The 26,536-nt window shown below is 36.2% G+C and overlaps 1 protein-coding gene across 1 annotated transcript in view; it reads right to left on the reverse strand.

Moving 5' to 3' along the window:
* Positions 1 to 5,901: 5,901 nt before the first annotated feature.
* LOC132180718 (phospholipid-transporting ATPase 2) overlaps positions 5,902 to 26,536 on the reverse strand; it is a 27,446-nt gene continuing 6,811 nt past the window's right edge. Inside the window, exons 4-24 of the mRNA XM_059593623.1 lie at positions 22,784 to 22,876; positions 22,513 to 22,687; positions 21,206 to 21,372; positions 19,529 to 19,633; positions 18,883 to 18,980; positions 18,644 to 18,786; positions 18,444 to 18,540; positions 18,084 to 18,193; positions 17,835 to 17,999; positions 15,783 to 15,937; positions 15,493 to 15,573; positions 15,271 to 15,391; positions 14,398 to 14,504; positions 12,537 to 12,668; positions 11,032 to 11,185; positions 9,540 to 9,657; positions 9,210 to 9,383; positions 9,000 to 9,051; positions 8,192 to 8,319; positions 6,496 to 6,646; positions 5,902 to 6,397 (exon numbers count right to left, since the gene is read on the reverse strand). Coding sequence (XP_059449606.1) covers positions 6,065 to 6,397; positions 6,496 to 6,646; positions 8,192 to 8,319; positions 9,000 to 9,051; positions 9,210 to 9,383; positions 9,540 to 9,657; positions 11,032 to 11,185; positions 12,537 to 12,668; positions 14,398 to 14,504; positions 15,271 to 15,391; positions 15,493 to 15,573; positions 15,783 to 15,937; positions 17,835 to 17,999; positions 18,084 to 18,193; positions 18,444 to 18,540; positions 18,644 to 18,786; positions 18,883 to 18,980; positions 19,529 to 19,633; positions 21,206 to 21,372; positions 22,513 to 22,687; positions 22,784 to 22,876 — 2,859 coding nt within the window. The 3' untranslated portion in view covers positions 5,902 to 6,064. The remainder of the gene's footprint in view (positions 6,398 to 6,495; positions 6,647 to 8,191; positions 8,320 to 8,999; positions 9,052 to 9,209; positions 9,384 to 9,539; positions 9,658 to 11,031; positions 11,186 to 12,536; positions 12,669 to 14,397; positions 14,505 to 15,270; positions 15,392 to 15,492; positions 15,574 to 15,782; positions 15,938 to 17,834; positions 18,000 to 18,083; positions 18,194 to 18,443; positions 18,541 to 18,643; positions 18,787 to 18,882; positions 18,981 to 19,528; positions 19,634 to 21,205; positions 21,373 to 22,512; positions 22,688 to 22,783; positions 22,877 to 26,536) is intronic.

Genomic DNA, 26,536 nt, shown 5'->3' on the forward strand with positions numbered 1-26,536 from the left:
AAAATTAAATATAAGAGCCAGCTCGCGAGCTGGCTCGGTTCGACTTATTATTAGCTCGAGCTCGAGTAAAATTTAAACGAGCCAAGCCTGAACAAGGGAAGCTCGCTCAAGCTCGGCTCGTTTACACCTCTAACGCTATCATCTATAACTAGCAGCCCGACCGAGTACGACCTCAGGTGACCCATGCTACTAATAATTTACGTCCTGCTATGACCCGCCAATCAAACAAGATTGCGCCGGTCACAAAACAACCATTGGATCCAAGCCCATATAACATATTCGCACACATTTGACCATAGAATCAAGTATATATAGTAAGTTTATAGACATTATATCTCACGTACCGGTGTACCATATCATATGATGCATCTTATTAATAAATTATTAAGACAATTACCATGTTGTGTAAAAGATAAGTATGCTCATATCATATGCATGCTTAATCAGCTAACATATCACACGTTTGTAAGGAAATCAGTCGTCAGTATTTACTTACCTCTTACGCTTGCTTGAGTCCTCCGACATTTCGAATTCCTGTTATAACGAAACATGACTATCGTTCTAAGTACTGCTAGAGGATTTACTAAAGACACATAAGGTCCTAATCGAGAACAATTAACTAAAATGTCACAAAACTTTACTTCTACACATTCAGGGCTCTGGTCGAATGTTCTGTCCAAAGAGTGAAAATTTGAGCTCGGGGGCAAACGTTCAGCCAGAATGGGAAGAGAACGTTCGGGGAGAGGTTGAAATGCATTGTTTGGGCTTCTATCCTCAAGTCTCCATGTTACAACTACACCCTCAGCTCTAGACAAGTTCATGCAAACATAGTGGAACATGATATTATGAAAACTAAAGAGAACAATGAGTGTTTCTAAAACATTTGAGAATCCCTTTTTCCATCTAAGGAGAAATGGTACACAAGCCTAGCATGGAATCTTTGAAATTTGAAGAAAAACAAGAACAACAATAAAATAACATAAATGTTTGGTGAATGGATAAGAGTTTACCTTGAAGATGGCAAATTTCCCCAAAACCTTCTCCTTTCCTCTCAAGAAAACCTCATCTCACTCTAGGGTTGGTATTTTATGTGTAAAGGGGAATCTTAGGGATGAAGGAGAGGTATTTATAGGGATAGGGAGGCGTGCTACCTTCTGCAAGGTGGAGAATAGGTTAAAAATGCTTTTCAGACTGTCACCGAACGTTCAGTACTATTAGGCGAACGTTCGGTGTACTGTTACATAATGGTTCTAGAGTTGCAGGTGGAACGTTTGGTCAATACGTAGTGGGTCAAACTTTGGTCAAGGAACTTTTAGTGAGGTCCCATGCTAAACGTTCGCACTAAGGACATGGTCGAACATTCTGTATGGTCCCCTGCTGAATGTTCGGCCAAAGAGCTATGGTTCTTAGGGCTATTTTTCAAATAAGGGTTTGATTAGGGGATAAGACACTTCTTTGAGGGTAATAAAAAGGTTTTATGAGCTCAAGTGAACAGTTGCTTTTCAATAAATCATTCTTTGATAATTTGGGGCATCACATAATGGCCATGGGTTTACTATAAGGACTTGATTTTATGGACAAATGCGACAATGTGTTTATGGGCCTTGAATCTAATGGTTGTTGTTGACCATCGCAACCATATTTGACTGGTGGGTCACTATAGGACGTACATCATTAATAGTGTGGACCACCCGAGGTTGGACTCAGTCGGGTTACTAGTGTTATGAACGGTAGCGTACAATATCCGGGGCATCGATATTGTATTACAGATCTTTCAAAACAGCGTCAACCATGCCTGTAAGGAGTAATATGTCGAGTAAACCATACAAGATAGCTACAACATATACAAAGTATTATTTTCTTCAATTAAAAATGCTGGTGTTTGTCGCTCGAATTGTGCCCATACCTCTTAAAAAAAAAAAAAAAAAAAACTACATTTTTGGGGTATAGTAATAGAGGCAACACTGGTTACATTTGTAAAAAGCCACGTTTATTATTCCAGTATATAAATTGTAACTCATAAGCTCATTTCATACATAACTCTGAGGTTTAATTACTAAGTCATAAACTTACGCAGTAATTTGCAGTTTAGTAGGTTGACAGTATTGAGTGTAAGACAGTTCGCTAGGATGAAGATGCTAGGTGAATAATTCACAATACCAGGTTTGACTGATGGTTTAAATTATGGTTGGAAGCTCCGAGCCTATAATTGATGATAATACTTGGGTACTTTATGGTTATAGAGATCGCAGATCTTATATTTTCACCTTCTACTTATATTTACTCTGAATTGTTTTATAGGCGATCCCCTCAATCAATTACGAGTCAATTGCACTAGAGAAATATTTGTCAATAATCTTACCAAGGTAGTTGGAATTAACCAACCTTATTTTAGAGGCATCACATCACGTGTGCCACAAATAACCTCTTTTGTGTTTTTTCCCTCAAAATACCTTTAGAGTTATTAAAAAATAAACATTTAAAAACGAAAATCGAAATTATTAAAGAAAAAAAAAAGAAAAAAAAGGAGTAGAAAAAAACCTTGTTAGTTTCTTTGAGAAAATACATTCACCATAAACCAAAATTCACAAAATGGAGAAAATATCTTGCTCCTTCAGAGAAGCTGTGGAAACTCTTTTTCCTCCTCTTAACTCTTTTTCCTCCTCTTATCTCCCTATATGCTGTTGGACAGATACTTTCCAACCATATAAAGGGGGTTAACCAAAACTTCCAAGAAAGATAAATAGAGAGAGGGAGTTTCTCATCTCACCTAGAAAATATTCCCATATATTTTCCGATCTTATAAAAAAATGGAAAACGACACCTTAAGCAACAACACTTCATAGAAAACTTACCCAGCCATGAACAACACCTTAACTTTTCCATCAATATGCGGCTTAGCATTTATCAAAGGCTCAACCACTGTCGTTTTGAGGTTATGCAATCTGCAATACCATACAGTCATATCCTCTTTCCCTTAATCACTCAATCTTTTCTCCATTTTATGTGATTATTCAGATTAATGGTACAATTGTTTTCTTACTGTCAACATTACAATTGTTGTAGAACCTTATTGTCATAGTTGTTTTTTTCATTATCGTTACCGGTAAAAGTTATCATATATCATTACTATTGGTGAAGTTGCCACGATCCTCACTAACAAAATCATCACTATTATTATTATTATTATTGGATTTTTCATTGTTATCTCCTATAGATGCGTAATGCACATCTCTTATTATTGTGAGACGCATAACTACTACTATTGTTGACCGCAGAGCTTCCATTACTATTGGAAGGCCATATAATGTTACAGATGGATGTGCAACGTGCATCTACTATTACTGCTGGGTGCCCAACTATTGTTATTGATGAATGTGCAACGCGCATAGACTATTGGGCGTAGCATACATCTACTATCACTTATGAACGCGCAGGCGGCGTAGCTACTACTACTATTGAGTGCACTTCTACCATTACTGATGAATACATAATTACTATTACTACTGAACATGACGTTGTCATCATGCTATTGTTGATCATGTACTTGTTATCACAATTGTCACAACCATTCAGATTGTCATTGAATTTATACTTATCATTGTTAATGGAGCTACAATTATTGTTACTATTGAAGTTATTATTATCTTTACTGTTGCAATTAAATATAATGACTATTAATTGCATTCAAACAAGCTTTCTTGTTTTGTTAGACTTCGAGGTTGAGTCTTTTGTAGGCATATAGTGCCCTGGTAGTCGCTAGCTCTCTCAGTTAGCGTGACTTCCGAGTTTGACTCACTCTCTAACGAACTGTCTACCCAATTTTTGACATTTGAATAATACCAAAAAACAGTGTCCTAACAATGATCACATCATTATTCTTCACATTCCGTACTATGTAACCAATTCATATAATGATAGGAGATAGGGCAAAGCTGATTGTTAAAATTTTAACTTCAAATGCAAGATGTTAATTGACAAGCACTAAATGAAGAAGCACTAAATGTTCTTCTCAATTTATTTATTTATTTTTTAAAAAAAAAGTCTCAAGAGTCCTCTCATAATAGATTGGAATTTCCTGAAATTTTTTAATCCAATTTCAGAAAATTTATATAGGAAATAAAAGAGGAAACCTTGAATCCTGAGATGCCAGACAAGTGAGATTTGCATCCAGACTGCCTGAAAACTTGTCCAGAATTTTCTCTCTAATTATCTGTCTAAATTTGATCCCTGTCCTCTCATAATAGCTTTGTTATTTTTAGAAAGAGCCTGTAAGACTTTATGACCCCTTCCAATGTGATGAAATCAAGGGCCATCACCAATATATACATACACCCATGTCCAGCAACTGTACCAAGGAAGAGAATTAAATGGAAAGCAGTAACTGGGCTAATGTAGCACTCAGTGGTGGCATATTATTGGTTTCCTAGGAGGGGTACTTATCTGGAAGACAGCTGGGATGGTAGGGAAATGACCCCATAAGGATGTGTTTGGAATAATCTTTTGGTAGGGTATGTTTGCTTGGGTAGGTGCACTGGGGGAGATTAGGTGGTGATTGAAGAAGACTCACAAGAAATGGTGTGGGGGTGGGGGATGGGGAGGCAGCCCATGCTAAAATGACCCATGATAGGGTTTGGGGTCCCCTACCTCCTGCCTTCACCTTTCGGGGTCATATTTTTTCATTCTCATTTATGGGATATATTGAATGCATTGTTCATGAATCATGGAACAAGAGACCCATATGCATGTGGATCTACATATGCATGGACACTAGTAGAGAATTTAATTCCCAGAGCTTGTGCTGACAGTTGGCTTTGTTGACTTCATTGGGGGCAAATGGGCAATTGGGTTTTATTGGTTTTGGTAGTAAAATCTTTGAGAATGGTACAACCAGAAATGCCCAAATCTTTTAGAAGATTATGGGTTCCTGGAGATCAATGGGGTGTCCTTAAACTTCGATTGGGAAAAAAGGTTGTACAGGACCATGTGTCAGATCTCTGTACAGGAGGGAAAATATTTTCAGAACATATTCAGCTTTCTATGCAGATCTTGGGGAACCAACAATCAAAGCAATAACAATATGGTGTGGTAAGCAGTCGATCAAATTTGGCCATATTATGTGGGGTCCAATTTGGGCAGCCCCACATAGCCGAAAGCTACAAGACTTACCGGTCTGAGCAGGTAAACCTACACCTAATAAGCTGCCTAGAGTAGGTGAGCCTCGTAGCCTCTTTATACAATTAAAAATTACTGAGACGTAGTAAACTTCACCCGATAAGTTGTCTATAGTAAGTGAGTCTCATAGCCTCTTTATACAATTAGAGATTAGTGGAACACACCAAAATCCCTACCAATTTCCCAAAATTATACCGGCATGCAATTAGAGAAATCCAAAATGAACGGCCTTGATTGAGCCATGTCATCAATAAAAGAAAATAAAATATCAAAAGCACCATTAAATGGCTGGACTGCCCCTTGAGGTGGTCGGTTGACTCCCTAAGGGGCAGTCCAGATACCCTTTTACTTATTTTTCTTATTTTGATTATATTTTTTTAAAAGATGACGTGGATCAATTTAAACAGTTCATTTTGAATAAACAGCTTAAATTTCTCAAATTGCAATCCCTGCAATTTGGGGTAATTGCAGGGACCCTGATCCGTGTGGGATTTAACGTTGACTTGATTTTGTTAACTTGTAGCCATGTCCAGTCAAAATCCTTCAAAGGTAATTAATCCAAGTAAGTTTATATACCAGAAATCTAGCAAGTTGGAATAAAAACAAAAACTGCTCAAGCAGTCAAATTGCAACTAGCAAAAAGATACTTGGCATGATTAATTATGCTTTTTTGGTACTCTCATGAAGGGGTACAAAGCAAAAACAGGATCCAAATAACTCATGCCAGACGAAAAATTAGCATTGTATATACCATTGATTTTTGTAAGTAGCATGAACAAGATTTCTAGCTACATATAATGCTGGTTTCCAGCAAAAAATGATAATACAGTTCATCTGTGGCACCTAGAAACCATTAATTTGTTCTGAGCTGCTGAATGACTTGTACAATTCAATTGTTTTTACAATTTCTTGTGTAGCTCAAAGACAATCTGGATTGTGATTGAAAGAAATCAAATGGTGTTCCTGATCCAAAAGACCTTCTAGTATTTGGAGAATCTGATAGTAGAGGTTCAAAAACTGGATTCCTGTTCTTGGGTTGGGTTATAGACAAAGGAGAAACATCCTTCTCTAAAGACCTTGCCTGTGGTTCGATGCTCCCGATGGACAAAATCGGCCCGCCCATGCGTTCCGCCTGCTGAAGTATATTGATTTTACTTGGCCTGTATGTATATCGGAAGTACTTGAGAGCTAGAATTGGACCCATCCCAGCGCCAACTATGAGCTGCAATGGAATTTGAAGTGTCATCAATATATACTTTGCACTAATGAAATGATTGCCTCTTAGGTTAGTGAGGACATAAGCCAGAAAGGGAAACTTACAAACACAGTTGTCCAATAAGATGGTTGTCTGCACAACCTAAACATAATTGTATACATCCCTGAAGATGGAAGGGCACTGAATATCCAGTTGATGACATAGAAGGCAACCAAATTACCCCATATGGCAATATATTGAAGTATTGTAATGGAGCTGCATGTGTCAAACGGAAGTTCAAGCAGTTAAGAGCAACTCCAATAATTTTTAACCTCTAAAAAGTTCTAAAGAAAGCTTTTGGGCCATCAAATCATGAGCAATACTAATCGTTTCCATATGAATGAGTGGATATGTTACAAGCTTATGTAAAGTGATTTACACAGGAAGAAATTAACTACAGGAATGCTGGTCTTCCATTCGTGATGATTGAGGAAACACCATCACAGCCCTCTTTTTTGGCAGCATTCATTTTGATGTAGCTTGCTCTCTGAAAAACTTTTCCATATAAAATATTTGCAGACAATAGAAATCTATTTTCCCTTGTTTGGTTGGAACATAGAAAACCAACTGATAATTTTTCTAGTGGTTGCTCTTGCACTAAAAAAACCTCTTTTGTAAATACTGAAAAATACGAAAAACATTAAGACTGAGCAGCTGGTGGCAGAGGGGAACAATGGAAGAAAGGAGGGAAGCGGAGGTGGCGCAGAGAAGCTGGTCCCGGAGATCAGGTTTGAAAAACAGGCAAATTTTGGAAGGTTCATCAGATTCCAGCAATTTATGACTTGAAAAGAGCCAGGCAACATCAGCTTTTGAGGCTAGAGAGGGCCAATCCAGCAGCCTAGGAAAGTCTCAAAGCAATGAGAAAAAGCTTGTGTGACTCGTATCTAACTCTACTTGGTTAAAACCAGTTGAGTTAGGCTGCTTTTCCGATGAGATTTATTGACAGTGAGGTTGGTGATTGACAGGAAATGGTCATGGTGCCTACAGCAGCAGGAAATCTGATTGGAAAGTGAGGAATAAAGAGAGGTGGTGTTAAACCGCCACTTACTTCAAAAGCTTATGTTGATAGAATATAGTGAATTTAATTAATATTCTAACACTACCTCTCACATCTAGGACCAAACAACAACAAGAGGTATTTTAATTGAAATAGAGAGTAAACTATAGGATAGTCAGGGTTCTATCTCAAGATTTTTGCTCTAATAACAAGTTCAAAAATATGGAAGAGAAGTAGAGATAAGAATAAGAGAGAGTTTGTCAGAAAGAGAGGAAAAATACAATTCCATAATTGCCCTCTAATAATAATGATAACAATATTATTAAAATATTCCAATACATCAACATGGTGTTGGTATGAATTTAGTGTGAAAGAGATGAAAGCAGATGGAACTTGAAAAGGGGGAGAGAAAGATCAGAAGAAGAGAAGAAAGAAAAATCTGAGAGAGAAGAGGGAGGGGTGTGAGAAAAGAAAGAGTAAGAGAGGGATGGTGCACTAATTCTTGAAGTGTTAAGTCGTTTTTCCATTTTTGGATGTAATTTTCCATGGAACAACTTATCAAAAATTTTCCGTTGACCATAACAACATTTTCTGTTGACTAGCGATTTTCGGTTGCACCAAAAGTGATTTCCAGAAAATGTTTTATATCGAAATAAATGGAGCCTTAAAAAGCATCTAAATAAAGATTACTAGCCATATTTAGCTGAGGACTACTGTGACACAGGCATTCGCAACCATGGGTACGTATTGGGATTGAAGCTTACTTGGTCTCCAATGTCACAACAAAGGCCTGCAACCAAATACATCCAGAGAGTGCCACCATGGAAACCTCTTCCATTTCACTTTTTTCATAGGCATAAGCATGTATGCTGATTACAAATACAACAATTGCCTGCAGATCACAGCCAGCATCAATAGGTAGAACAGGGATAAAATTTTCACAAGTAAATCAACTCATAAGGAGCTCAGAAAAAAATAACAAAAAACAAAAAGAAAAGAAACAATCAACTCGTAAGGGTAGAAACTTGAGTTGCTTCTACACCAATTGGAGAGGGGAAAAAAGAGAAATGCTAAATACTGCACCCCATCCCACAAGACTAATTTGGCGGTGCCCATAAGCCCTTGGAATTTTTTTTTTTTTTTTTAGTAAGGGCTGATGGGCACTACGCTACTACCACATCAGCCAAGTGGGATAGACGTGGGATGAGGATGTAGTATGTAGCATTGCTCGGAAAAAACTCTTACAAACATAAAATGATCTCAGATAAACCTTTTTTTTCTTTTTCAATGAGCAATTAAACATAATAAAAAATAATGCCAAGAGGGGATGTAAACCCTTTGTATGCAGGAGGCGTACAAGAGTAGTACCAGAAAAACGAGAAAGAAAGAATTCAATTTTCTTATTGAAACATCTATCAAATTGCACAAAGAAAATAGGGGGAATGACTAGTACACATGAAATTAAAAAGAGAACACCAAAAGTGGAAGAAAATATGGTCAAACTAAGCTAACAAGCCATGTGTACAACAATAATAGTTACAGAAGAAAACTAAGCCAGCAAACAGAACTCACATGAAAGAGAGATCTCCCAAACCATCCAGCGAATGTGCTAGGATTTAGCAGCCTGTTTAGAAAATGATACTGTGTCAGTTCAAAGAACATTGCAACAGGAAGCATAATTTCCTAATACAGCAACTTGCCAAGCTCACATTCCAACAAATAAAACAGAATCAAGTATATGAAATATTAACAAACAAGGTGGATAAATCCATAAAATCAAACCTCCCCGCTTGGCAGTAAAATAAAATTTGTGGGTGCTGCATGACAGTTTCTTCACTAAGATCTTTGTCAAGGACACTGACTAGAACAGGAATACTAGTGTAGAAAACATTATAAGCCATTAGGCTCACAGAGTTGAAAAGGCTAGTTCCAGAGACACCTGAAATAAAAGAGAAACTGAAAATTTTCTAATGTCAGTTCATCAGTTTAAAAAAAAAAAAAACAAAGAAGGAAAAAAGTCCAATGCACTAATAATATTGTAGCATGCAAAATTATCATGAACCGAATAGAGAAAAGCATGAAAACAAAGGGACACTATATACGTAAACTTACAATATTTGGATGAAACATATTAGTAGGGATTTATAAAAGGAATACTGGGACAGAAATGCTGTACGGTTGTATGAGTACCGCCCATGGACCAGTATCAGCCTTTTCAGAAACCTGAACTCTGGAAACAAAAAGCAGTCTTAAATCTCAATATTTGTAACTAAACTCCATTTAGGACAGAAAATTAAATGAAGAAATAATATATATACGTTATTTAAAAAGAAATCTAACATCAACCGTCTAATGTGCATGACATAATTAGTTCAAAGAAGCAAGAAACAAAAATTGAAGAACCTTAATCAAAAAGGAGATCATTCAATTTGATACGGAATGAATGAAATAAGATGAAAGCAAATGATCCGATGCTGTCAAAAAATTTATAAATCCTCATATTAACAACATTTTCTAAGTGAAGTTCTAAATTTATCCATCATAGAATCCCAAAAACTATATAATTTTTTGAGAGACAACCAGAGACATGGCCCAAAATATGGTCAAGTAGCATTAAAGGTTCCATGTAGCCAACCCCAAATAGTTGGGATTAAGGTTCATTGAAATGAGTACAAATTCCCAAAATAGAAGGAATGCTTGCAAGGTTTACTTCCAAGAAAGAACGGTTGCATTTGAAGGAGCTAAAATATCAGTGATACAAAATTAAATCATGCAAAAGACATTGCACTTTTTGGTTTACGAAATATTGAGGCTCACTAGATCTCCTATTCACAAAATCTTCAGGTTTTGACAGGAAATTCCGAAATGAACTTCATTTCCAGTAGTACACCACAAGCATGAAATATGCTCAACAGACGGTGATTGTTATTAATTGTTGAGCAACTATTAATTGTTTACCTCTTGCTAACTAATTCTAAGTAGCTTTAGTTATGTAATAACCATTGGAACAGTGATTGTTATCACTGCCTGTCATAATCTAACCATTAAAAGTACAGTTGATACAGTTCAACTCAATCAAAATATAGTTCTAGGGCAAGGGAGGGATGGCAGGGGTGGAATCATTTTTTGCGATTATGAATACCAAGTTCATAATATAATCTGATGATGTCTTTCTTAAATTTTTTACTCTATACAAACTTGAATAGTTTCTCTTATGCTTCCAGGTTTTAGCTCAAATTTGTGGAGTGTTTCAAAATCAAACAGGCATCAGCATATAGAGCTACGGATAATTCATTTTAAATCTGCAAAAATATTTAATTTTTCAGAAAGAAAGCATCGAAACTTTAAAGGAGCATCAAGGATGTTCATATGCAAAACCGATAAGAATAGCCACTAACAATTTGCGTTCCACATTCCTTTTACAGAAATATAACACCTCAAGAGTATGTTAAAGAATATTGGTAATGCTATAAACGAAAAGCTCAAATTTATCGAAGTTCAATAAAGGCAAATGCCTCCAAGATTCTATCTAAAACAACTTTCTCATACAGATATGCACTCAAAACACAAGCAAGCACGCATGGACTGCTATACATTAACTTACTCCCAATACTATAATCAGCTGCCCTCGCTGCCTGCAGTCCTTCTCGTCCACTAATGCCAACGCCAATATCAGCTTGCTGTATCATCCTCACATCGTTCCCACCATCCCCAATAGCTAATATTCTATAGTCACATGATCTTAAGAGCTCCACAAGCTGCACAAATTAATATCATAAACATTAAATGTCCACATCACCGGACTGAAACGATTTACCTTTACAGTTTGTGTAGTACAAAAATCTCCTGAAATTGGCTCTTTTCCACGATAAAAATAGTCATAGCATGTAACAAGCATGATTCAAAAACCTTTCAAGACCACTTAAATATAGAAGATCTTAGCAATACACCTGATATAGAGGATGCACTATCAAGAGATTGAAAGCACTTGGTCAACTGAGTCTTAAAAATCTTCAAGTTCGTTTTGTTTGTTAACATGGGAATAATACACAAAAAGGCAAAAAAGAAAAAGCAAACCATATAAGAAAGAGACACTGAAAGAGAGAGCATAACATCTGATATTTAGAACATCCAAGAATCAAGCAAAGAAGTGCAAGTGAAGCAATTCATAGCAGCCGTATACTTCAAAATTTTCAGCAATCAATTATTCAAGAACAAGCTGCAGCGTCTAAGCATTCGTATCAAAACTTGAAATGATACATTCATGGCCAATCCATAACTAGAAGAAAAATCATGTTCTATTTTATTTTTATTTTTTAATCTGTCATACTTTTTCTTCAATTCAGACCCCACATCTCTAGTGGTGACCACAAAAGAAACTCTTGCAGCAAAACAGTAGAGCTGGAAGTTATACACCATATAATCAATTGGTCTAAACTTCATTTTCCATCTATGCTTTAGGTTATGTTGATCATTACTAGACATGATCGATTCACCATCCATAACAGTTTTTCAACAGTCATTTATTAGAGTTAGAAGAGTTATTAGGGTTTGAGTCATTAGGGTTTGGGGATATTTTGGTCATTGTGATATTTTCCTAATCCTATATATTAGGATGTTTGTAGTAGGTTAAGGACAAGCTGAATAATACACAGAATCAGCCTCCTCTTCTCTCTAAACTTCTTGCTGCAAACCTATTGACATGGTATCAGAGCATAGGGTCTATACCTTCTCTTGACAATTAGATTTAAATATCTTGGGAAAATCTGTGGAATTTGTTTTTCTTGGGGTTTGGTTTTTTAGGTTAGAAGATCCGGAGAGTCTTGGTCTTAGGACTTTATGTGGAACTTAAACCCTTTGATTGCCTTAGTTCACAATCATCATCTATTTGAAGCTTAATCCATCTTATATTCACATTAGTACAGCAGAGAACCTCAATAGTGGGGAGGAGAAACAAAGATAAACTATATGAGCAAGAATAAAAACAGATAAAGAAATCTTTAAATACAGAGTACTCAAATTGTATGCAGATAAAAACTGAACTTAACAAGCCAAAATATGTAGGAGGAAAATGAAAAGAGAGCAAACAGAAAAGTTTGATGGGCCTACCTGTGCTTTTTGTGATGGCGTCACACGACAACATATGGCAGTCCTCGACAATATTGCTAATTCGGTAAAAGCTTTCCGATAATATGTAAGTGCAATTTCAAGAGCCCAACCATCAACAACAAATGCCACATCCTGTTAAAAAAATGGCATAAAATGAAACAACTGATTATTATAACTTCTAATTGGAGCCACTAGCAAAGACACATTAGAAGAAAAAAATTACATTAAACAAAGCACAGCTTGCTTAAAGTTTATACAAGAATAATTGTTCCTGCTCAATTACCTTAAAAAATGCAACAGACCAAGATAACCAGCACCACCTTGCTAATCATACTCAAATTAATTACAACTTCAATATATTATATCTTCCACAAACATAAATGCAATATAAGCAAGCCTGTTTTAGAGCAGGGTAATATTCGATATAGTCCCTCTTATGATTCTAAAGTAATTAGATTTCTATAACATAAAAAGAGAGTCTATCCCCACCTCCCTCCACATATATAATATACAAGTCTTCATTGGGAAAATAACTTTAAAAAAAAAAAAAAAAAAAAAAAAAAACCACTATAAGGGAAAAATAAAACTAACCATACAGCCTAACAAATGTAGAAAGAGAGGGCTGCTTAAGGAAATATGTATTACTGTTGCACTAAAGGTAGGATTAGCAGGAGCAGAGTTTGATGAAGCACACGCAATGGTTTAATGGAAACACCACTGTATACGGAAACTCTAAAGAATGGTGATCTTTCCTTTGAAAATCCCAGATTTTATTTCCGTGTAGATTCATTGTCCACAAAAAAGAAACATGTCATGGGTTCTGTGCAAATGTTTTTTTTTTTTTTTTCAAAATGCATTTTCAGATGCCTGCCTCTTGTATGGGTTTTGATTACTAGAAAAGAAAATTCAGCTACTAATTTCACAAAAGTATTAAAACCTTCCTCCACAACATCAAAACATACATCCCCCACCATTTACCAACTTGCTTCTAGTCATTGAGAACTTCCATCCGATAAATGAGAGGCGAAAAAAAAAAATGTCGTTGATACTTGTACAATTGTGGAACTGCTCTTTTAGGACCCACAACTTTGTTTATAAAATTTACATTACATCCAGTACGTTAATCACCCTATCACTTACCAAGCACCCAGACTCAGTCATCAAACCTACAAATGCTGCCTTAAATGATACATTTATTTTATAATTGGATGGACAATGGTTTTAATAGGCTTTTTTCAACAGATGGTAAGAAAAAATTTCCAGCCGATTATGTAAGACCCCCCCATCTTTTCTTATGAAAAAACAAAAAAAAAAAAAAAAAAAGAGTTTTAGATGTAAGGAATCCCTTCAACATTGGAGCTTTCCTGCTCCATTGTACATGAATTCAGCCATCTTAAAAATGATCATCATAGTACAATGAACTCTGAATACTTTCAGCTCCTCCGACTGCTCAGGATGTAGATGGTTCAAAACATCAATAAAGTGACAAATATTATCTCAAAAGCACAACCTGAAATCAATGACCATGAGTCCCAACTCAAAACCATCTAGGTTGTTTCCAAGCACCCACTGGATTATCTTATATATGTTGAGTGCTGGTATAAACAATTTTGCCCCCTCATCAGAATGTTGCACACAAACCTCTATGTACCCAATTCCATTCACTATTGTTATGATTCACATGTTTATTAGATCCAGATCCAATTCATACAGCAATCAATTATTAGAATACAGAAACATCAATTACTCATTCACTAATAAATTACTTAGATTTTCAATAAAATAGCTCCAAAATGTAAATCAAAGCCAAGAGCCCATGACTTAATTTGAACTTTTGACTGACAAAGTGTATAAGCTATACCTTAGGTTCTGACACCGTTATCCTCATTGTAAGTAGAACTCTCTCTAAACTTGTACGAACTTCATCTTTAGTTTTTCCATCAATTGACAGAAGCTGACCTTTTGGCTCTGTCAAATCACAGACAAAAAAAATACACAAGATTTTATGTATGTACTTCATAATGTTATATAATTATTTATATCTAATGAGAAGATTCAATCATTCCAATCCAAATCTTTCAAAAGCAACAACACATAATGTAGTACATGTTAAACTAGAAGCAAAAGTACCGACTAGATCACGTGTTCATACATGCATGCATGAGAGAGAGAAAAAAAAAAAAAACAAACAAACAAACAAACAAACTCTACTTGGTCCACACCCTGAACCTTCCCACCCCCACCCAAAAAAGAGAAAACACACTACAAAAAAGAAATAAGAGGGAAGTGCTGGAAAATAGAACGTTAAAAGTTCCATGCCTAGAACACCAATTAAAAGAGTATGTTAAGCATAAGGGCACTTTGTTCCAGGGCAATATTTCAAACAATAATAAGAGGGGGCATTAAAAACTCAGCTAGATGTCACATAATCCTTTGAAGTTTTAAGCTGAGTTCTCAATTTTCATAAACTTAATTATTATATTAAAAAAATTCCACAAAAATGGAAAATTTGCTTCTGTACCCTTAGGACAAGTTAAAACAGACACGATTTGTGTGTCAAATAGGGAGATGGATGGACAGAAGTGTAGATACCCAATACTTAAAGTCAACAGGTCAAGCCTTGTACAAGAGAATCAAACAATGCTTAATAGTTTAGAATCACAGCTTCTCTCATTCACCAGTATGTCTCAAAATTCAAAAGAAAAAAGGGGAAATACCACAAGATAGTAACTACCTGGAGAAATAAAATTGCATGAGAGAGCAATCTGTATGGCAGTATTCTGCTTGTCTCCAGTCAGCATCCAAAAGTTTATTCCTGCTTTTCTTAGTGTTTCTATTGTTTCTGGTACACCATCCTAAATTATAAATGGCATGTCAGCATTTAGAAGAGGATAAACTAGGAAATCAACATTGCTTCTGAAAGTTAGACTTCAACTGTCCAACTACAGAGATTCACCTGTAGACGGTCTTCTATTGCAGTGACTCCAAGAATTTCCAAATCATGTTCTAACCTTTGGCAAACATCAGCAATTCTCCACTGCAAAAGTTGGCAGATTGAGGGACGCACATGTTGATATAATTGGATATACCTAACTATCTATCTATCCACACACACAGACAAATACATGTGTGTGATACACCATACATACATATATGTATACATATATAGAGATGTGTGTGTGTGTGTATTATATATATATATATATATACACAAAAAAAACTAGTACATTGAGAAGTACATTTTACCTCCCTATCAACTAAGGTGCTACTAGCCTCTTTAAACAACAAAGACCATTCTCGATACTCATCTTCCCTTAATTCACGCCAAGCCAAACATAGTGTACGCAGCCCCAATTGAGCATAATGTTCCACAGCTTCGATAACTGCCCTTGTTTGCTGTCCTGAAGTAAACTCAGGGTCATCAAAGTGATATTGATTAGTTGATATTTTCTCTAGAACTAGAAAAAATAGCAGGGTATTCTCAGCTAAATAATCAATAAATTACTATCCTGAATCCACCTTTAGAATCTTCACACAATATTCATGCCTAGCGAGACCTAACAAGGCACCACTTTCTTTTTCTTTTTTAACAAGTCAATAAAGGAGCCAGATTAGTATAGAAGCAAATAAATATGTATTAATCAGCATAACTGATTCCATTGCAAAAGAATAAGTCATGCAAATGCATGAAATGTTTGTTTTGGTCAAAATGGTAAAAGTAGACTACACAATCTGAGGTAAGCCTTATCCTCCGATATCCCTCCCCTCCCATGGGTGAATTCAATAACTTCCCTTTGGCAGACAAAAACATGTGGAGGGAGGGGGAGAGGGGGTTCCAGTGATTACATTAACAGTTCAAAAATCAGTATTTGGCTACCACTTAATAGTTGATAATCCATTAATCATATGTACTAATCAGCAAATAAATATGTACTAATCAGCATAACTGATTCCATTGCAAAAGAATAAGTCATGCAAATGCATGAAATGTATGTTTTGGTCAAAAGGGTAAAAGTAGACTACACAATCTGAGGTAAGCCTTATCCTCTGAAATCCCTCCCCTCCCATGGGTGAATTCAATAACTTCCCTTTGGCAGACAAACACGTGCGGAAGGGTTCCAGTGATTACATTAACAGTTCAAAAATCAGTATTTGGCTACCACTTAACCCCAAGGGGTTGGCCTAGTGGTTGAGGCTTGTAGTCTTAGGGAGTATCACCCCATAGATCCCAAGTTCGAGACTTGTTAGGTGCAAATTCCTCCTTGTGGCCACACCCCCTAGTGTAAAAGTGAGCGATTTACCCTGATCCGTATAGGAAAACTTCTGAGAGTGCGGTGGACGGGTCCGAGGTTTACTCTACAAGGGTAGGTCCGAAGGGCCCTACCTTGTCGAGGTTCCCCATAATCAAAAAAAAATAAAAAATAAAAGTATTTGGCTACCACTTAATAGTTGATAATCCATTAATCATACGAGAATCATAAAGCCTCTTTATTTTGGGTTTTGTTCCCTATTATTTGTTCTGATGTACTACCGTCCATCTCCAACAAGAATGCAACATAAAGCAATCAGATTATGCAGCAGATTACAACACTTTCAACAGCACCCATGCAGGGGCCTGCAACCGCAAAGCCCAAGCAACAGAATTTAGAGTTCTGAACTTGTAGAAAACCTAGAACAGACTGAAACAGACAGCACTGTATGAATTTTAATCGGTCATTCATTTCCTTTCTCAGAAAGAATAAACACCAGCAACATTGCTGCTTACCAAAGATTTCTGACCCAATTTATTTAGATAAAATAGTATTTGCTATTCTGTTCTCTAAAGTAAGAGAGTTTATCAACTTCAGGAGTGAGTGAGAGAGAGAACTCAAGCTTTGACGCTTTCTATTCCATATGTTAGAACACACGTTATGAGACACTCTCCGAAGTTAGTCTCATATTGAGTGAGTGGATTATAAAGGTGCTTATGAGTGCTAAGTCCCACATTGGTAACTAGGTAAGACTAAGTTTTATAATTGATTCTAAGGAGCTTCAATTATAACTTAACTAGTCATTTCAAGTGATACCACAAATGTGGCTAGTGCTTTTACTAGGTCATTACACATGAACTTTTACTAACTAAATAGAGGTGATTCAGTATAGCAAACCGTTCATGTTTCTCTTCCTCCAAATACATAATAAATTCTGTTTCTCATATGGAACATAAGTTTGGAAGGAACTTCCTAACTACACATCTTATAATGTTTCCCTACAGTCCATGTAGAAGAGAAATAAAAAGCACCAATAGGTAGGGATTACCAGCACATGCATGAGGCAGAATAGATTCATCTGCTCCTTTTGTCAAAAGGAAGATCTTTCCATTCTGGCAATCTTTCACAACTACAGACATTCTTTTCCTATCAGAAGTGAACTCGAGAGTCTCCAAGACTTCATATTGAATTGTTGAAGCATTGAACTTGATCTCTGCAATATAGTTATGTAAACCATATCATTAACCCCACTATGAGCACCTTCTTTCTATGACAGCCAAAAGCAAATGACTTTTACCAAGAATATTTGCATTCTTATTTACAAAAATCATATGCAACCGAGCAGCAGCACGAACAAGAGCATCCTCATCCTGAGACTGTGCCTTGTACAATATATCTCCACTTTTGCTATGGGCAACAGAAGAACCAAACAGGAAAGATTTCAAGACTATGAAATATGGCATGTAAAATCTAAAACACACTAGGGTTTTAGGGTTGCACCCCTCTGTGCTTTTAATGAATTGATTTACTTAAAAAAATAAAAAAATAAAAAATAAAAAACCCTAAAACACACTAAAATGAAAACTTTCATGATGTGAATATGGGGTAAATCTCAAGATCCTGCAAGAATTTAACCACAAAATGAAACTATGCACACCTTCGTATCGGTATAACTGTATTACATATTGCCATAACCGTAAGAAAACGTATAACATCTGGAGAGCCACTGGAAACAGCATCTAGCAGCTCCACATCTGCGTATGAAAACATGGAACTGATCACAAGACAGTTTGCAATGCAACAGGTACATGTGACAGAAAATGAAGAGCTCCATGACTGCAAAGTTAAAAACCAAACCTTTCAACGCATCCCCACTCTCATTCCCATAGAAAACACCATTGATGCAACATCTTCTAAAGATCATTTTATTTTCAGTTAGGGTACCAGTTTTGTCAGTTAAAATGTACTCAACTTGTCCCAGGTCCTCGCTTATTGCTGTACTGCCACATATAACAAAAACCTGTTAAAGATATATGCAACATAACTACATTTTCATACAGTTAACTTCATTGGAACTTTTACCTCATAACACTTACTTTGTTGCATGGGCTGGAGTACCACTTTCTTGGTCAATCATCTGGTTATCCCAATCAATAAATTTTGCATATAAGCTCTTCACAAGATCCAGAGATACCTGTCAGAAGTAAACACTTCAGTTTTTCCTATTACTAGGTATGATTGTACTTCACATCTATACTCAACCTCATAATGATCCTGAAAATCAATCATTAAACAAACATATACAAAGCAAATTCGTCTACTTGACAATTTGCAAGTTAGTATCATGGTCTCCCTTTATTTATCTAGCACTAGCAAGAATATATGCCTATCCAATATAAAAATTATAGCTTTGAGAGGATCTTCAACATGAGTGATATTTCATTGAGACAACAAAAATTGAAATATTCCTCACCATCTATTAAAGTGTTGATTAAATGATTAAATTTATCTCTTCCTAGAAACTTAAGCTTTTAGGAAAAGTGATGATTTAACACCCCCCTCTCCCTGTCTCTCACTCTCTAGCTTTATACTCTCCAAACTCCAAAGAACTACTCTCATACTGCTGAATTTGTCAAATATCATTTAGCTTCGGGTTACAATATAATAATAGCAAACATGCCAAACCATGATAATGACAATGTAGACAATCTAAGATTGTTAGCATGATATGCAACATCTTACCTTAATTGATATGGGAATCATGATAGAACATAGAAGCTCAAAGCGAAGAGGGATAACCAACAGTTCAAACCATGGGCCTTCCTTCGGATATTCTACATACCATTGCTTCAAAAAAAAAAAAAAAAACATGAAAGTGGATATATGTTTGAAGATAATAGTTCAATCCATGAAAATACTAAAAATCAAACTCATCTAAAATTTCAGATTTCAAGTAGAAGGACAAAGTGCTTCTAGATAATGCCATGAATCAAGAGTCGCATATGGGAGTAAAGGAAACTAAATCGAGAGAGAAGAAAAAAAAAAGAATTAACAAAAGAGGTATTTCAAAGATGGAGAGTCCCCACTAATAAAAACAAGAAGAAAATAATAAATGAATGTCCAGGATAATAAATAAATAAATTAAAGTCACTGTACTTATATCTTTCAAGATTGCGTCAACATGCACAGGACAAACCAGTTCACTTTGATTCCCTATCACATGGACTCGTGTATGAGCATCGAATTATGTGTTTTAAGTGCCTGACTCATCTAAAAGTTGGGACAAGGGGGGACAAGAATACAAAATGGGTACATGTACTTGGATATGCCACGTCAAAAATATTTCCACAATTTTATTTCTTTTAAACTTATCAGTTTAAATATCTTATAAAGTACATTATCTTTATTTTATGGGAACTTTCTTTTTAACTTATATTTATTTAGCTTGGCAGGGTGGGTAAATAAAATTTTAAATCGTTTTACTTGAATATTCTAAATGATCCCACTTTTTAACAATCTAAATAATGGTTTCGATACTTTTTATTTATTTAGGTTAATCAACTAAAGAAAAAAGATGTACGATATCAGTCAACAGAATTCAACCAAGTGCTGGAATATGTTGGAGCTCACCACAATAGATCATCACTTTTACAAAACTAATGCAGTATGCATGAAACTTCTTTTTCGGCTAAAGTATTCATTCCTAAACCCACCACATTTTGCAGAAATTATGCTCTGTCAGTCAAATACAATATATATATTTAGCCATAATTAGTCTCTCTAGTTATGGCATATTTTTGTATTATAGCTATAGTATCTTGTAATTAGTAGATTTTAGTTGCCTTATTTGTTCTCCTAGATTGCTGTAATCGCTGAGATACAGCCTGTAATTAGCTAGACAATTCCTATATAATATGAGAAACCCTCACATTGAGAGGTATTCAGTACAATTGACATGCTCCACATTGAATAAGAAGAAGAAAAATCAAAGGCAACGCCACTAGCAAACATTACATATAAATCCAGCAATTTCATGCAGTATTCTTGGTCCATCATCGTACTCAAAATTGCAAGATTAACTTCAACAGAAGCAGTGAACAGGTCCTTTCGGAAGCCAAAGAATGACAAATTCAGGGTATTAGTCAACATCACAATCAGTAGCACAACTTATTAAAGGACATACTAACAAGTCTCTATTCAACAAGCAGCAATATAAATGCTTGCTATCAGGGACAAGTCTTCAACAAAGGAAGGTTCAATGAGGATGTTATAATGGATAATTGAAATACTGAGCGGAAAAGATAGACAAATACCATACATCCCTGAAATACATGCAAACTCTTATCTAAAAATGGCATCAAGTGCACATAAAACAGATTTAACTGCATAAGAAACAAGAGGTTAGTACTTGTGACATACCTTCCTAGCTTCTGTGTCCTTCCAAACATTACCAGCTATGCCTAGAACAATAACAACCACAATCTGGAAAACAAATATAGCTCCAGTCAACTTGTCAATCATGGCATCCATAGCTGTAAGCTTTGGTTCGGGTATCCCCCTACTCATGCCCAGCTTGGTTTCATTGCCTGAAAAAATAGAATACCTAGAAGTTACAAATCCAGAAATTGCTGCAACTGCTCTTAACAACATCATGGCAACTCATGGGGTTCAGAAATTGCTCCAAGCCACCCACAGCAATTTTTAACTTCTCTAGAGGTTGCATACATCCAATGCTAAACAACCCTAAACTTCTTCAGATATTGATATTGTCACTTTGATTCAAGACGTATATTACTTGCTTGAAAAATGAAAAGGTGCAATAAAAAAAAAATGTATTTGTCATGTTGACAGTAGCTAGAGTCCAAATTAGACAGCATTAGAATTTTATACAAATTTTCTGTTTCAGAATATTTTGAAGCATCCAACAGGTCAAACAGAAAATAGCAACCAGCAACACCAGTCCCTTTGTTCTTTTTCTTTGGTAATATCTTGCCCATTTGTTTATGTTAATAACAACTCATAAAGTAATAAAAGGGCAAGGAATCAGCATCCCTTCACAATTTATTCTTTTAAAACTAACCTGTATACAAAATTCTTTTTCTGTAAGTACCCTATCAGAAAATCATACATGTGCATTCTTGTCCAAAACCCAGGCAATAATAATATCCGGACATAGGAAGTATGCCCTATTAGGTCTGATCTGATACAGCATACCTACCAAAGCTCCTTAGAATCTACACAAAATTGACTGGAATCTGATTAAACACATCCCAACTCCTTCCTAAAAGAGAGTCAGGCAGAGCAATTTGACTCCTACCGCATCATTAGTCTAAATGGTCACATACAACCAAGAATAAAAGGATGAAAAGCCTAAACCACCAAACCCCAGCCAAGTTTAAAGCTCTGATGCCATAACAAAACTAGAACAAGTCAATACTAAATTTGTCCCACTACGATAGGTCCAAGTAACCCAACTGCCTGCCTCACTGCTATACCAAACTTCTAATATTACATGCTTATTTTGCTCCCATCTTTGTCAAAGAAATATCAGGTGAATGCATTTTGCTGCTTAAGTAACCATTTTTAACCTTTCATTTTACTGTTTTTTTTTTCCCCCCAGTTTTTCAAATTTTCAAAAAAGGATAAAAAAATAAGGAGCACGCATAAGAAACAAACTAATATGTTGTTTGCTATGACTTTGAAGTTTCTTATACATAAGAACATACCTGTGTATACAGCTACTCCACAAGCCCACTCTGTATTCCGCAAGTAACATGACTGGAGAATTGTGTTTTTTATTGTTAAAGGGCACACATCATTATCAAGAAATGGGGGGAACAACCTAACATTTCCATCAAACCTCCTAATGTCCTTATCTGCACTAGGACACTCAATAACACCCTGTCAAGGAGAGAGAGTGAGAGCAAGAACAATATAATCACCAAGGTTGCAATATGAAGGTAAATTACCAACATTAATGAGTAACTAAAAACTTGCCTTGATCTTGTGCAATAGTTCATAATCTATTCCTACACAAGCAGAGGGTATAACCCTCGTCTTCAAATCAGTTTCACCATCTAGGGCAGCAGTCTGCAAAACATGTTGCTTTGTCAGACACTTAAAATGTTCAAAAGGACATCCCAATCAAAAAGAAACGCCAATACTATCCTTCACAACATAACATATAGGGACTCCACTCAGTTATATTCAAAGGTATGGGAATATGAACAATTTATCTTTTCTCAGATATTGCAGGACTGTAAATTTGAGGGAAGATATGAGGTATAAGAGAACATAAAAATAATAATAACAACAACAGAGGAACCCTAAGAGCCTGGCCACAAAATAAAATGAACAAGCATAATTCTGCCCTAAGCTTCATTTTAACTTGGATGACAGCAACTTAATTCGGGTTGAGATCAGATGATTCTTAGCTCAACCCAAAAATACCCACGTTGCAATCTAATCATCCTTGAATATATTTAGCTATGACCTTGTCAATCACAGTTTAATCTACAAGCCAGCCATAGAGTTTCTCAATCAGATAAAAAAGAGCAACTATGATACAAACCAAATGTAGAAGAAATGTAACATCACTGAAAGTTACTATTTTTGCAACTCTCTAGCACCATCCATCTAACCAACAAAACCTAACAAATACAAATTATAGGCTAGACGGCATAGCAAGAACAGATAGCAGCATTAATCCTGTTCCAACATGCTCCACAACATTTGGGGCTCACATCCAGGTTCGGGCCAATTACTGCTGTCACACTTGACTTAGACAATCTTAATGAAACAACAGTCTAAATAAGGTCCGTCACGCCTTTGCTGATAAACAGAAGCCACAAAGAAGCATTAAAATCCATATTGATCACACAACAAAGCACCATGTCATTGTGGTTGTTTTCATATTAAAGAAAAAGTAATTGTGGTTGTTTGCTACTTTCTATTTCTTTCTTTTCCTTTCTTTTCTTTTTTATAAGGAACCCCTCCAAGGCAGAGTCATTTCGTGTACCCACCCCTATCAGATAAACTTCGGACCCGTGCAAAGCGTTCCCTCCACACGGATTGGGTCACTGGCGGGCTAGATCTAAGGAATTGTTTACACCCCAAGGGGATTCGAAGCTTAGGCCCGATGGAGATACCACCAAAACCAAGGCCCTTACAACTTGAGCCAACCACTTAGGGTTAGTTTTTTTTTATAAGTAAAGTTTATATAACAAAAGCGCAGAGGGGCGCAACCCAAGTACACAGGGAGTATAAAAGAGAAAACGCCTATTAGGAGAAAAAAAAAAAAAGAACAAGAAAATCAAGATAGCTAATCAGTAAAGGAGCAAGCCAAGCTGCTGTCCAGGTGAAAAGCGTGTAGAAGAAAAATGCCTTGAGGTCCTCCAAAGATCTCTCAGAATCCTCAAAGCTTCTCGCATTCCTTTCTAACCATAAACACCATACTATGCAAAGGGAGCCATTTTCCACACAACGGCACTTCATGAACGCCCTCCCGACCACCAACAAGCGAACAAATCCACCACCTTTTGAGGCATGACCCATGATAATCCAAATCGGCTAAAGATAGCATCCCATAAAAAGCGAGCAACCTCACAATGGAGAAGAAGATGATCAATTGTTTCCCCATCTGATTTGCACAAACAACATCTATTGATCACAATGAGACTCCTTTTCCGAAGATTATTGATTGTGAGGATCTTCCCTAACACCGCCGTCCAAGTAAAGAAGGCCACTCTCGAGGGTGCCTTGGTGCGCCAAATACTCTTCTAAGGGAACTAACTAGCCTCAGTACTAGCCAAGGCATTATAGTAGGAGCGAACATCGAACTTCCCTTTACTGGACGGAATCCACCACATTTTATCCTCTCCTTCCCTATTCATTTTATGAGAGTATACAAAGTATAGAATGAGGCTAGCACTTCCAACTCCCAATCATGAATCAACCGAGAAAAGCTAACATTCCATTGAAGAGCAGCCCCCCCCCCCCCGTGAGATCCAAATTGTCAGCAATAGGGTTAGTTGTTCGCTACTTTCAAACTTTAGTGGTTGATTATGTTAGTTTTTAAGTTGGCTAATTCGGTATCCAAAAATGTAATTTCTTCTCGGTTGAAGCTTTGTTTGCAAGAGCATTCACTGGCGTCCGAACGACTGCATCACATAGTGAAACCCGAGAGCTCCTTTCGTTGTACGTTTGCTGGACCGTCCAAACGGATGAAGTACATAGTAAAACCCGAGAACTTCGTTCACTACACGTTTGCAAGTCCGTTCGAATGGGTGAAGCCGCATTCGAACGAAGGTCAATTCCATTCGAACAAAAGTATGCTATTGCCGCATTAGGGCTTTCCAACTTCAGCTTGGACTTTTATAAAACCCTAGTTTCGTTCAAATGGTGGCAGTCAGCCGTCTAAACGCTGCCACGGATTTTCCATAATAAGGTTTTCTACTTCAACAAGGAAACCTAATTCTCAGTTGCCTATTTATAGGACTCTATGGAGCACGATTTTTCTAAGCAACTGAGAAGGCAAATTCTATATTGTGCTAAAAGAGGATTATCAATATTCAAAGCTTCAGAGCTATTTTCTCTTAGAGTGCTGCTGCGTTCGAGAAACCGTTTTGCTCATCAACGATGAGAAGTCTATCGGAAAATCCGATAAAGGAGAATCACTTCAAAAAGATTGTCGAGCTAGGAGACAAACGGGAAGCTTGTTGATCTTACAGAGCCTAGGAGTTGCAAAGGGTTGTAAGTGTGATTGAATCTGTAATATGGATTTTCTTATAGTGATTTCCTCAGTTTGGCGGCCCTGGAAAGGTTTTACTTTTAAAGAGTTTTCTAAAAGGTTTTCTTTTTGTCACCAAAATATCTGTCTCTGTGATTTACTGTTTTACATATTTTGGTGATTGATTGTTGCATGCTTCTTAATTTTAATTCCACATTATTTTTGATAAACACCTATTCACCCCCCTTTAGATGTATTTTGGAGTTTGTTTTATATTTTCAAATTATATGGCATTAGAAAGCAATGATGCTCAACAAAAGCAATTTGAATATCACATGCATCATGATGAGCAAAGGATACAAGCTATTTCTTCTAGACACGTAACATCCATCAACCAAGTAATCAGAATCTAGTGTCCTTAACATCCACATTATATGGGGCCTTAATCCAAAAGCAAACAGCATTAGAAGAGTCTCACTCTCAAACTATAGAATTCTTCCAGAGAGCAATTAAGAAGCAAAAAAACATCATCACAAGCAAACTGAAAGAAAGACATACATCCAAGAATTCCAATTGATGTAATAATATGGTATGGTGCAATTCTAATTTCATTGTTCTGGCTTACTTTCTATAATCAGGTAACACAAAATCAATAAGTGAAAGTAAAAAGTTCTAGTGCTCGTGACGTCAACCTAAGCAAACTCTCAATCAGAATGATATATGGAGCAGCAGATTTACCTCTATATAGCAAACGCCCTGTGGATCTGAAGTACCAATCAAAACAAGATCACATGGTACTTCATCATTCTCCCGGATCCATACAATATTACCCACATGAACGTCCTGTGCTTGGACCTACAAGTAAATGCACCAATGAGAGATGAACATCATACAGTTAAATTTTAAAATTTTAAGAAACAAGAAATAGCATAGGTCTAATCCAAGAGATAATTAAATTAGAAAAAAATTAGTTCTTTTTCTGGGAAAATTAGACAAAAATCAGTTGAACAACTAAATGATTG

The sequence above is a fragment of the Corylus avellana genome, chromosome ca5, assembly GCF_901000735.1.
Source record: "Corylus avellana chromosome ca5, CavTom2PMs-1.0".
NCBI lineage: Eukaryota > Viridiplantae > Streptophyta > Magnoliopsida > Fagales > Betulaceae > Corylus > Corylus avellana.